Here is a 12846-nt window from a genome sequence, read left to right as displayed (position 1 = left end):
GACGTTCAAGGCCAGGTTGGACAAGGCCCTGAGCAACCTGATCTAGTTGGAGATATCCCTGTTCCTTGCAGGGGGGTTGGACTAGATGACCTTTGAAGGTCCCTTCCAGCCCTAACCATTCTATGATTCTATGATTCTATGAAATTGTTTTCCTTGGGGAAACTGGTGAAAGCTCTGTCACTTAAGAACAGAGGGTATAAAGCACAAGAAGGTCACTTTCAGAGATAAAAAAATCTAATGATGGCTTGATTATCACCACACTTCATATATGGACACAAAAATCCCAGTCATTGATGACCTCCCTTTGTGGAGGCAAGCTAAACATAAATTTTCAGTTGGCTTGACTCCTAAGCGAACATGGTCTCCCTATTCTACATCACCTTGTGGCATATAGATCAGCTTCAGACCTACTCAAGATCCTGCCTGGCATCTGATAGAGGTTTCTTGAGCAACTTTCCTAAGGAGCAGCCAGGAAAACAAATGATTGCATTTCACTGAATGAAATGACTGGCCAATTACAGAGGTGAGACTCATGAGGACATTAAGAATTTGCCGCTAGAATTTATATCACAGTACAGAACCTTTCTATGATACAATGATTTCACTGACTATGTTTACACTGTCAAGTAACTCATCTTGTGAGTTGTCTTCTGGTTTCAGTTCTTGTTGTCCACATTACATAAATGTTAGTTCACTCCATGGCTCAGCGTTAAGGAAAACCATCTCTTCCCTCCAAAACAAACTCCAAACTCTGTGGATAATTCATTCCAAGGACTGCTTCCAAAAGGCAACACAAACCAGACGGCTGAAGGCTTGGATTTCTCTGCCCTACAAAGTCCCTCAACAGCAGGCTTTTTATTTTTGAAACACTTTCCCATGCCTGGATATCATATCCCAGAGCCTGTAATGCAGTCCTTCAGTTTCATGTTATAAAAACACCACCTGGTGGGTTGCAGCACAGCCCTTGTGGTTTTTTTCAGGCACTTTGAACTGAAAACAAACAAAATGATAACTGGGTCTTTGAGCCAAGGAGACCACTGTGTGTGGCTTAAAAGAGATGCGGGGCATTGTACTGTGTAGTGGAGATTTGTTCAGTATCTTCTAGGTGTTGCTGTCTCTGAGCACGGTAGACATAAGCCACTTTGCCTGAAGGATGTCCTTCTGGAATGTGTATTTAGCTATGTTAATATAGTTGCAATGAATCTTTCTGCACTTTAGCAGGAAACACTTTCACAAAGTACTGTCTTCTCAGAGATGTTTGCACACATTGGACATTGACCAATTTCATGGCAACATGGCAGCTCTTCATTCTGCCCTTCAACATCAGATGATGAAACGAAAAATGTTTAAAGGCAGGGATTTAGGTATGAAAGTGAAAAAATAGGACTACATGTGAAACAAATATTAATTCAATCAATACCCCACGATTTTTTTGTTGTTGTTTTTCCTACCTAGAATTTCTACAACATAAGCCATTTACCAGGGCTACATGATTTGGTATTTAGTTTTGTTTTTCCACCAAAGATGCAGAACGTAATGACAGGGAATATGTCAGAAAATATTCATTGGTCATTCAGTCGTGAACCTGTTACATGACTAAGTGTAGGATTCATCTGTCCAAATTCAGATTAAATATCTACATCTGAGTACTCCATCTCCTTCTTCTGCATTTACTTGTTTCTCTACATTCACTATAATGGGAGGAGGAGCTGCAGTAACTTTGATACGGGGCAGGATTCAGTTGTCTAAAAAGAAGTGCCAAAAGCCACTGGAGCTTCTCTAGGATGTCCAAGACATCCTTTAAGGGTTTTATAAGAATCAGGCTTCTTTTGGATGGGCAGCTGTATGCCAACTGTGATAACCCCCCTCCTCTGCATCTAACACGTCTGTAGATGGCTATGTTTAACCAACTGAACTCTAGCTGTAAACGTAGACTGTATAGATCTGAAAAACTAACTGGAATTAATCATGCCTTACATACTATGTTATTATCTTCTTAAGCTCACCACTTCAGCATCAGCATAATGCTACTTTATGCTGCATTCAGGATGGTACTCACACTTAAATTTATCATTTCGAACACAAACTGACCCATATAACCACTATAGCAAAGCAGATGAAATTCTCTTCTGCCAAAATATGAACTCATTTGTGATTTTAAAAAACTGTACTGAATTTTTTTTTAATGTATGTATTCTAAGGACTCTGGCCTTCATAGTTAAAAATTATCTCATACAACTGAGAAGGTGTAAGCATATTTTCAGTTTGTTGCTTTTTTATTTTGGCTTTTCATTGATTTTGGTTTGGTTTCTTCTTACATAAGGCAAAAGGGTTGCAGAAAAAGTAGCATGAATTTATGAGAATTATGAGAATCATTCCCTCTATTTTACAAGGATAATAAATGTATATCCCTATGCTCCAAGGCACACATTAATCACTGAATGCCAGAAGTTAGGGGTCCCAGTGGACTGATTATTTAAATTTTTCACTATATCTTATTGTTTCTCCCACCTCAAAAGCATCAGACAATGGTTACAGTGAGACTCAAATAGTGAAACAGATATTATTGTTTTGGCAAAATCTATTAATTTTGGTTTTGAAATTTCTTTTCTCTTTCACCTTGCCTTTATTGACAACCTATTGGAATTGACGTGATCAGATACAAGAACTTATTGCACTCAATCAAGATTTTAGGCTTCACAGGAAAACACAAGGAGCTGGGAATAAAAATCGTTTTACAAAAACCATTTTACTATCAGTGAAATCTGTTTTCTGTGCTAATTCCTTAATTTCATGGATAGGGCAGCAGTTATATGTATGTTTATATAACAATAAGTTCCATAACAAAAGCCTTTGTTCATTTTAAATGAATACTGTTGACTTTTCTATTCTTTTCTTATGCACCTTGTAGCAAATGAAGCTTCACTGAAAGATAAGAAGTTCGAAATATTAAGAAATTCAGCTGAGTAAACTGATTTATAATTCAGATATGACAAACCAATGTGCAATTCTCGATCATTTATTTTTCTTTAAAATTAAAGCCTAAAAATCCCCAAAGCTTCATTGGAAAAATTCTTGAAAATTTTGACATTTCTTTAGCCTCTGTGGATCAGCTGTTAATTTCTCCTTCATTAAATGAAAACTAAACAAAATAAAGCAGAGATACATTTTTCACTAGGTTGATTCCTGACTTATATTCTCAGCAGAGATCTCTCTCATATCACTGTTCACATCTTCAAAAGCAATGTAGTCAAAGAATGGTAAAGCAATGTAGATTCTTTTCCTCTGTTCTACTTGTTAGTGAAACCCAGTGGGATTTTTTTGTTTGCTTGTTTGTTCATGACTAGTGCTGAATTGTGAAACATTTAATACGTATAGAATCACAGAATTGTTGAAGTCGGAAGGGACGTCTGAGATCATCCATTCCAATCCCCCTGCTCTTTTCTGTTTCACTTACTGTGCAATGGAGAGGGCAAAAGTTGCACTACATCATAAAAACACACGAATTTCCTGAAGAGGGTGAGTATATGCACTGCTATATGTGTACTATAAGAAGGGCATATGTTCAAGCCAAATATAGCATATGTTTTCCTTTTAGGGACATCCTTTAGCTTTTCCAAGTATAGATGTATTTGTAAAACATGAAAATGACCTAAAGAAATTAGTCCTTTGCCAGATACCATTCATAATATAGTTCTGAGACATCTTTTTCTCCCCTCATTGACCCTTCATGGCCAACATCACATGAACTTCACACGGAAGAGTCTTTGCGTAATAGTAGATGTAGTCCATTGTTTCTACTTTTCTTTCTAAGCATTGGATACTCCTAAGTATTTTGTGATGTTTTTAAGACTAATGGCTTAAACACGCTAGCTGAGAAATTATCTGATACATAATGAACATGTTTTCCTCACATACAGCTACTTTTCAGTAAAGGAATCTATATACTATTTAAAGTAGGAAATGCAAGTTCTCACAGCAACTACTACACATGAATCATAGAATCATAGAATGGTTTGGTTTAGAAGGGACCTTAAATATCATCTAGGTCCAACCTCTCTGCCATGTGTAGGGACACCTTCCACTACACCAGGTTGCTCAAAGCCTCATCCAGCCTGGCCTTGAACACTTCCAAGGATGGGGTATCCACAACTTCTCTTGGCAGTCTGTTCCAGTGCCTCACCACCCTTATAGTGAAAAATTTCTTCCTTATCTCTAATTGAAATCTTTCAGCTTAAATCAATTGCCCTTTTTCCTATCAATAAATGCCCTTGCAAAAAAAAACCTCTCCAGCTTTCTTGTAGGCCCTCTTTAAAATAATAATAAACTGAAGCATGTCTGAGATATTTAAACAGAACATAGTGAGAATGACGCACAGAGAGAAATCCAGTTCTTCCTCCTCTCTAAATCTTTGACACGATTTATATCCAGGAGGATTCCCACAGCAGCTTATTTGGGAGCTTCATTTTCCCTTGAAGAGCCATGTTAGTTCTGAGATATATCTTATAATATATAATAGATAATAGTATAGCGAGATGTTTGAGGTTAGACTACAGTTAAACAAATATTTTCTGGTTTGGTTTCAAACTAGACCATTATTAGAGGATGTTCCATTTAAAACATATAAAATGCTTAAAGTCCCTGCATTGCCCTTAGTAGGCAAGCATCTACTGCTCAAAAGTCATAGCCTGTTCTTGTAATATTTTGACAATCTCAGTAGAAAATCTCCGTGCTAAACGAAAATCTTCCATGACTTTAGGTTTGACTTTTCAAATCAGAGTTAAAGGCTCCTGCTGAATATTGGAAGGAAATTGTATTGTTGCTGTAGCTATTCTGAAGAACGCAACAGGTCCGATGTCAAGCCTGTCAGTGCCTTTATCTCTCACAAGCTTTAAACATTTTTAGAAAACGTTAAAGACTGTTAGAAATACTCTGCAGCCGTTATACTATAATGAGATACTGTAATATTTATTGCAATGATTGATTAATTTTTTCTAAATCAGAGCAGGACAATACTTTAAATTGCAGCCACTAACTGAGTTTCAGAGTTGTTGCTGGGGACAGGTATGTGATACTTGGCAGTTTTGCTTTATACAGGTTCCTGCAGATGTTAGTTTTGGATTTCAACTCCCAAGAGATTTATCATCTACTCTGCTGCAATTCTAGCTTTTCTTCAGAACAAAACTCTAAATCTCAGCTGAAACATCTGAATTTTATCATTTTCCAGTCAAAATATTAACTCTAGTGTGATTTTGATATTAAACTAGACATTTATATTTGGGAAACTTAAATGTCTCTTCTATAACATTATTTCAGCTTCTAGTATTTAAGAAAACTAAAATCAAACAGGTTTGGGTTTGAGTTTAGTTAAGTCTCTTCTGCTATAAGTATTTAGATAGCTCTCATTGCAAGTCTACTGTGAAATACAAAAGTTAAATTTGTTTAGAGGAAAAGATTGCTTCCATTACTGATTATGCTATGTGAAAGGTGACACATATGTTTAAATCCTAATGCATAACGGGCAACAGAACCTACTTATTTAAATAGAAATTGCAGTCTAGACATAGGAATTAAATTTATAGTTAGACTTATTCAAACTAGCATAAAAAAAAAGACATAGCATTCTGTGGCGAAAAAAACCCCACAGTTCTGTTAAAATAGGGTATTTTTTTGTGTGTTCCTCTGTTCAGTGAGCTTTTTCATAGGAGCATGTCTAAGCATATTTTTTGAACTTCTCATTTCAATCAAGTCAATGTTGTGGCGTAGACCTATGGGGCTGACTGAATAGGTGAAAGGTTTGCTATATGTTCACTCTGCAATCCTAACAGCATATGCGTGTAACATCTGAGATTACATCCAATACTTTATGGCATTTTGATTGATCAAAGGAAAATGTATTGGTAGGTTTTAACATTCTTTTAAAAATCTCTTTTCATGGGAACTTCCAAAGTCTGCAGCTTCCATTTGAAGCTAGAGAAAAGAAAAAAAAAAAAGGGTTAACATTTTCCATAAAATGAAATATATCCTTTCCTTATTTCCATAACATTGTCAATGAAATTTTCACTAAAAATCAAACCTTACTCTCCGGTCAGTAATTAATATTGAGTCACTTTAACTGAAGCCAGATATTTCTTTAAGTGCAAGATCTAGGAATATATTTCTTTTTCTTGTAATTATCTTTTATAATAAGCCATATCTTGGATGTTTAAGATAAGGCCATATCTTTCACTACTGCAGTAGTGTATCTGTAAATACACTGGGAAAAATCTACTTTGTTATACCTATAGCACTTGGTGAACTGTTTTGTTGTACAGGTGAGTGTTGAATTTTTCACTGTCTGTTGAAATTAGTCTTTTTATTTATGGGAAATCCTCACTAATGCTCTGGAGAAATGACCCAAACCATTTTTTTGTTGTTGTTCTGTTTCCAAAACTTCCCTGAAAAAAAACACCCTGACATACCCTCTTTGATGATCCACCAAACATCCATTCAGTGAAGTGTGGAGCGACTGATCTTTTTCTAGACAGGTTACTGAATGTGCCTGATAAGGAGAAGTTGTATTCCCTCCTTCTCAACATCTTTTGTCACTCTTCCTTCTTGTATGTCCACTTGCATTGTACTCATAGACTAATTTTCACAAATTCCAGGCAAGAGCACTGGATCAATAAATCCACACATAATAGCAGTACATTCTGCTGCAGCAGTGAAGACAAATTCATTGTAGCAGGTTTTTCAGACAATGTGATTGACTTTAGCTGACTGTTCCCTTAATGCATTTTTCCAAAGCTAGAGGAAGATTTGAGTACATACAGTAAGTGCACAAAGAGCAGCTTTCAAGCTGCTTTTAGAGAAAAGAGTATTTTTAACACAAGCATCAAAAAAAAGTTGTTCATTTTAAAAATGAGGGCTCTCCGTAGCTTTCTTTAAACCAGCTTAACAAAGAGGATAACACCATGAGTCAAATATTTATACTTCATCATGGTCCCTTTGAATAATAATAATAAAAAAGAATCACTAGTTTATTCATCTTTCCTAATGATACAGAGAGGAAAGAAGTACCTAAACAATGAATAATAATGCAGAAACTCAGACTGTAAAATCAATATGTCAGCTCAGTAGAGCTGAGCTTCTTTCTAATACTGCTATTCCAACAGTAGAGCTTACCTTCTGAATTATATATGTATTGACCTAATTACATAAATATTGACTTTGCTTTATATGAAGCCTTTTTCAGTCTCAGTGTAATTACAATGTCAATATTTGTTGCATGTAATAACACTGAATTTAGACTTGTTAATTTTGATTGATAGTGACATGCTGTAAGTTATTATATGGGATAAGACAGTTAGTCTAAAAGTATTCATAGCAAATACAAGCAGCTGCCAATGCTACCAAATCTGAATGTGTCTCCAAGACCTTCTGTTTCTGATTGTTTAACCAGGCAGCGGGAACATAATGGGTGATTACATCTTTGTTCCATACAAAGCACTGTTTTGAGATGAAGAAATATTTACCCTGGTCCAAAAAAGTACAAATATTCAGCTGGGAACTCAGTGAAAGAGTTCTTGTCTAAAGTTAGCTTTACAATTTTGCCTTACAATGTTGTAAAGTCTGTTTAAATCGTGCCAAAATTGAAGTTTTATACAGTAACAAGTATACTTTGCTGCATATCTTCCATCAAGTATACATTATTTTGGAATAATATTGGGACCCAGACACAAGCAATTTCACATTAAATTATTTCCCTTTTCCTTCAAATCCAAGAAAGATGTGAGCAGTGGACTTTTAGGTACTACTGGGACTTGTAAAGCTGTTCACTTCAGTCTGCAAATGTTTGTTGAGATATATTTCTACAAGAACAACTTTGTTCAGAGCTGGCAGACCTCTGGACTACTTTCAACGATGAATAGCCATCTAGTATAGTGTATGTTTCTAGATGCAATTATAAAGGATTTTGAATTTGGCAGTAACATGAGAATTAGAAACCAAACTGTGACAGTCTGTGTGCTGAGGATATTTAAATTTGTTCTAGCTATAATGTGTTGCCAGTAGTGACAAGGCATGCCTCATGCCATATTTTCTTATTTGTCTCAGCAGGGATGCCAGACAAGACGAACCTCAGTGACGTAAAGCAAATCCATCAAACCAACGATGGCAGCGCTTTAGACACAACTGGAGCAGGATGTACAACAATGGCTGATTATATGACATTTATGCTGATTAGTTTGGTAACACTGTTTCTCAGTCTTTGGTGACTGCGAAGCTCTGGCTTGATATATGTGTCTCATTGTCATCTGTTTATCACCTCTCACAAGTCTGGAATAAGGGGTCTGGTAGATATAGCAATATTTATGATAGCTTGTGTAACATCAGCCTCTCTGATCTTGGGCCTGAATATTAACAAAGTTGTCTCCTTAATATTTTTCCTGTGGGTTTTTTTTAACACCTGTATAGACATGCAAAATGATGTTTCCTTTTATAATATTTTATGTTAAAATTAAGTTGACTATGATAATCTTTCTCTTAAAAACGATTTGTAAAAAAGAGATCACAGAATCACTGAGTTCTGCAAAGGGCCCCTGGAGATCATCTAGACCAACCCTGAGCAGAGCAGAGTCAACCAGAGCAAGCTGTCCAAGGCCAAGTCCAGTAGGTATTTGAATATCGCCAATGATATGTCCTGTTTGGGCAACATCCAACAATGCCCTGTTTGGGCAACCTGTTCCAGTGTTTGGACACTCGTAGCAAAAAAGTTTTTTCTTACGCTTAAGTGTTATCTATTCCATTTCAGTTTGTGCCCACTGCCTATTGTCCTGTCACTGGGCACCACTGAGAAGTGTTTGGCTCCATCTTCTTCACTCCCCTTATGAGGTATTTATACACATTGATAAGATCCCCCCTGCATCTTCACTTCTCCAGCCTGAACAGTCTCAGCTCTCTCAGTCTCTCCTTATATAAGACATGTTCCTATCTCTTAAAAATCCATGTCCCTTTTGCAAGATTCCATCCAGTAAGTCCATGGGAGACCAAACCTGGACACAGTACTGTAGATATGGTCTCACCAGTGCTGCACAGAGAGGAGGGATCACCTCCTTCATCCTGCTGGCAATGTTTGTCCTAATTCAACCCAGAAGGCTGTTGGTTGTCTTCGTGGCCAGGACACATTGTTGGCTTATGGTCAACTTGGTGTCCTTCAGGATCCCCCAGGTCCTTCTCTGCAAAGCTGCTTTCCAGTTAGTTGGCACCAGCATACACTGGTGCATGGGGTTATTTCCCCTCAGATGCAGGACTTAGCGTTTCTCTTTCTTTAACTTCATTAGGTTCCTATCAAGCCATTTCTTCAGCCTGTCAGGGTCCCTCTGAATGGCAGAACAACTATCTAATGTATCAGCTACTCTTCCCATTTTTGTATCCTCTATGAGAACTTCCTGAGAGTGCACTCTGTTGCATCATGCAGGTAATTAATGAAGAAGTCAAACAGTATCAAACCCTGGGGTAAACCAAGAGTAATTGATCTCCATGTGAACTTTGTGCTGCTATTCACAACTCTACATACAACTGATAGCAACTGATGAAACAGTTGCTCAGCACTTTATGAGTTTTTTATATGAAGTCCTCCCTTCTGGGACATGATCCCTGTAAAACAGAAGATGTTGAATTTACTCTTCTCTCTTTCTCCAAAAAGGAAAAAGAAAAATAATTCACAGTACAAACTCATCTAATTTTAGTAGGAATTACTTTTCATAGTTCAGAAAAACTACATATTAAATACTGTGTATGTATATGCAGATATTCACATAACCACATTTTATCTGAAAATAACAGCAAGGTTGGGATTCAATGTTGGATTAAGATATCTCAATCTATATGTCTAGATACAGATATTTACATACCTGCTACGTATCTGTTACATATGTGTTCCGTAACTAAACTGTCACTGCAGTCAGTGGAAATACAGGGCAACATTCAATTGCTAAAGTACCAGCTACGAGTGCCAGCTGAGATGCTGTCAGGAAACCCACTTGATGTCCAGCTACTGCACTGAAGGGCCTCAGGTCTTTATGTGGGCAAGTGACCTGAGCCCTTTGTCAACACAGTCAACAAAGCCCAGTAAGCTACTCAACTCATATGAAGACAGACACCTAAGAAGGCAGCTCAGTTGCCCAAAAGTGTCTGGTGCCACTTAAGATTTCTTAGGGTATCCAAGACATCCTCATGGAACTGGCATATATGACTGCTGTGGTTTATCCTAGCAGGCAGCTAAATACCACACAGCCCTTCGCTCACTCTCCTCACTCCCCCAGTGGGATGGGGGAGACAATCAGAAAAAAAAAAAAAAAAAAGTTTGTGGGTTAAGACAAAGACGGTTTAATAGGACAGAAAAGGAAGGGAAAATAGTAACGATGTTAAAAGAATATACAAAACAAGTGATGCACAACGCAATTGCTCACCACCTGTCGACAGATGCTCAGCCAGTTCCTGAGCAGCGGCCCCCCTGGCTAACTTTCCCCTTAGTTTATATACTGACCAGGACATCATATGGTATAGAATACCCCTTTGGTCAGTTTGGATTTCTTGTGTGCCCCTGGCCTTCTCACTGGCAGGGCAGTATGAGAAGCTGAAAAGTCCTTGACTTAGTGTAAGCACTGCTTAGCAATGAGAAGGGCATCAGTACGTTATCAACACTATTCTCATTCTAAATCCAAAACACGGCACAATACTAGGAGGAAAATTAACTCTATCCCAGCTGAAACCAGGAAAATGATGCAGAATATATGGGAAATCCCTGAGGCTACTTTAAATGGGAGCCATCCGGAGTGGCAGTTGGTAGGTAAGTGGGATCTCCTTGTGTACCTCAAATAGGTCTAGACATGCATATGTGGGCCTGTGAATCATATGCCAGGTCTCCATCAGTAATACCGAGAGCTTAGATACCTGGTTGAAGTGGTGACACATGAATGCAAACCTGAATCACAATAAGAATCCCAGCTAAAGTTCTTATGCGTTATATGATGAGGTAAGCTAAAGTGTTGCACTGTACTAATGGTACATTATATATTACTGTTATAAGATTTGATTGTTCTGCCATGACTAATTCCCATGCCATTTTAACCAAAAAGTATTCAAAAATATTTTGTAGTTATTTCTCCTTCACAGTCTTTTACAAGAGAAAAAAAAGGTACGGTGTTGTATGCGCTCATACTGTACCTAGAACTCTTCCTAGACTGTAAAAAAGTTAATTTTTTATGAGACTAATATAAAGAAACAGATGTAAATATTTTAAGTCCCAAATGCATCCATTAGTCATTAGTACATACAGTATAACAAGAGGTAAACATATAAAGTTTAAAAAAGCAAGTGAACATTCCTAAGAGCAGTTCCATGCCCAGATAAACATCATTAGTAGGCATGTGTGCTAGTGTGTACATTTTACTTGACCTCTTTTTTATTTTACAGGTTTTGTAAAACAGTCCCTCAAATTCACTTGTCTTGTTCTCTCAACATACACTGAAATTACTACATCGGTGATCCAGGGAAAGAAAACCTGATGCCACTCTTTTCTTTTTTTCATATCAGCTGAAACCAGTAATCCGTCTAGTCCAGCAATGTGTTTTCGAACAATAACCAGTACCAGTCACTTCAAGAAAAACAGAATAAAGCTTTGAATAGGAGATTCAGAAATGGAGAAAAAAAATCTACCAATACTCATTACTTAGAATTTGATTTATATCCTAAAGCACTTTGCTTTAGTTTCTCACTTTTGCTTGTAGTTCAAGACCTTACTGATGACACCAGGTAGTCAAGGAGATAACAGTAGATTCTATAGCACCTTGGAAACACAAGCCCCATTTTCAAATAATGATAGTAATTAGGTCCTAAGCCCTCTTCATACATATGGTATTAGTCTATGTTACTCCTCAATTTTTTTCGTGACCTGTTCCCTTTATTTTCTACACTGCACCTATACAAAATAATTTCTAAGATTCCTTCTGGAATGGAAAATTAGATCTTTTTCTCCCAGATACATATGAACAATCTAGGTTTTGGGATCACTCCCACAGGCAATATGAATACAATAGTGGCAGGTTTGGAGTTCCCTCACTTGCCCCTCAGCCACAAGACCTCATTCACCCTCCTGTCTCAACCATCTCTAGGCACCACCACATACTCCATGTCATTGCCTAGACTTGTACTCTGCCAGGCTGCCTCATGATTCTTTCGTCATATCTCACATGCCATAAAGAAATATTCTTGTTTCTTAAAGAAGTACAAAAACAATATTAAAATGTCTCTGAGCAAGGAGAGGAAACTTGCCTTAAAGGAAGCCAAGGCTGTTTCGTAGTATGTCTCAAGGTTATTTTGTGAAGGAGGTACCCTAGTAAGAAACTTGGGAACATGGCAGAATGTTGAAAGGTAGATACAAGTTTGGCAACTGGGAAAAAAAAACAACCTTAAATGTTGTATGTGTTAATGAAATTAGGAATAACACTGAGCAAACAAATGCAGAGAATGTTAGAGAAGCCAGGAGGAGAAAAAGAAAAAAAAAAAAGGCTAAACTGGAGATCATGTCAATACAGTGTGAAAACGTCTGTATCCACATAAAATGGTGGACTGTACGTAGTATGAATATGAGCCACTCTGGGTCAACGACCTTGGGAAGCAGAGGCTTTTCCCAACAGCCGGTCGTACAGGCAGCACAGGGCTGTTGCTGAGCTCTCCAGACAACCTGAGAAATGGCACCTGAGTCTAGGTTTCTCTGAGTACTTTCATTTGGTTTTACTCAGACATTTTTAACAGTATAAAATGTCTCCATGTCTCACAAATCCTTCGTTGAATTAACTTTTT

General features: G+C 37.4%; 1 protein-coding gene across 2 annotated transcripts in view; it reads left to right on the top strand.

Moving 5' to 3' along the window:
* GPC5 (glypican 5) overlaps positions 1-8255 on the top strand; it is a 795927-nt gene extending 787672 nt beyond the window's left edge. The window contains exon 8 of one of the 2 annotated variants that reach the window (XM_086620082.1): positions 8098-8255. In XM_086620082.1, the coding sequence (XP_086476208.1) occupies positions 8098-8255 (158 nt within the window). Of the gene's footprint in view, positions 1-8094 lie in introns of both variants that reach the window. The other variant, XM_086620076.1, reaches the window with a different exon arrangement.
* The last annotated feature ends 4591 nt before the right edge of the window (positions 8256-12846 follow it).

The sequence above is a fragment of the Tauraco erythrolophus genome, chromosome 1 (assembly GCF_009769465.1).
Source record: "Tauraco erythrolophus isolate bTauEry1 chromosome 1, bTauEry1.pri, whole genome shotgun sequence".
NCBI lineage: Eukaryota > Metazoa > Chordata > Aves > Musophagiformes > Musophagidae > Tauraco > Tauraco erythrolophus.
The sequence above is the reverse complement of the archived record's forward strand: the minus strand, read 5'-3'. Positions and strand labels throughout refer to the sequence as shown.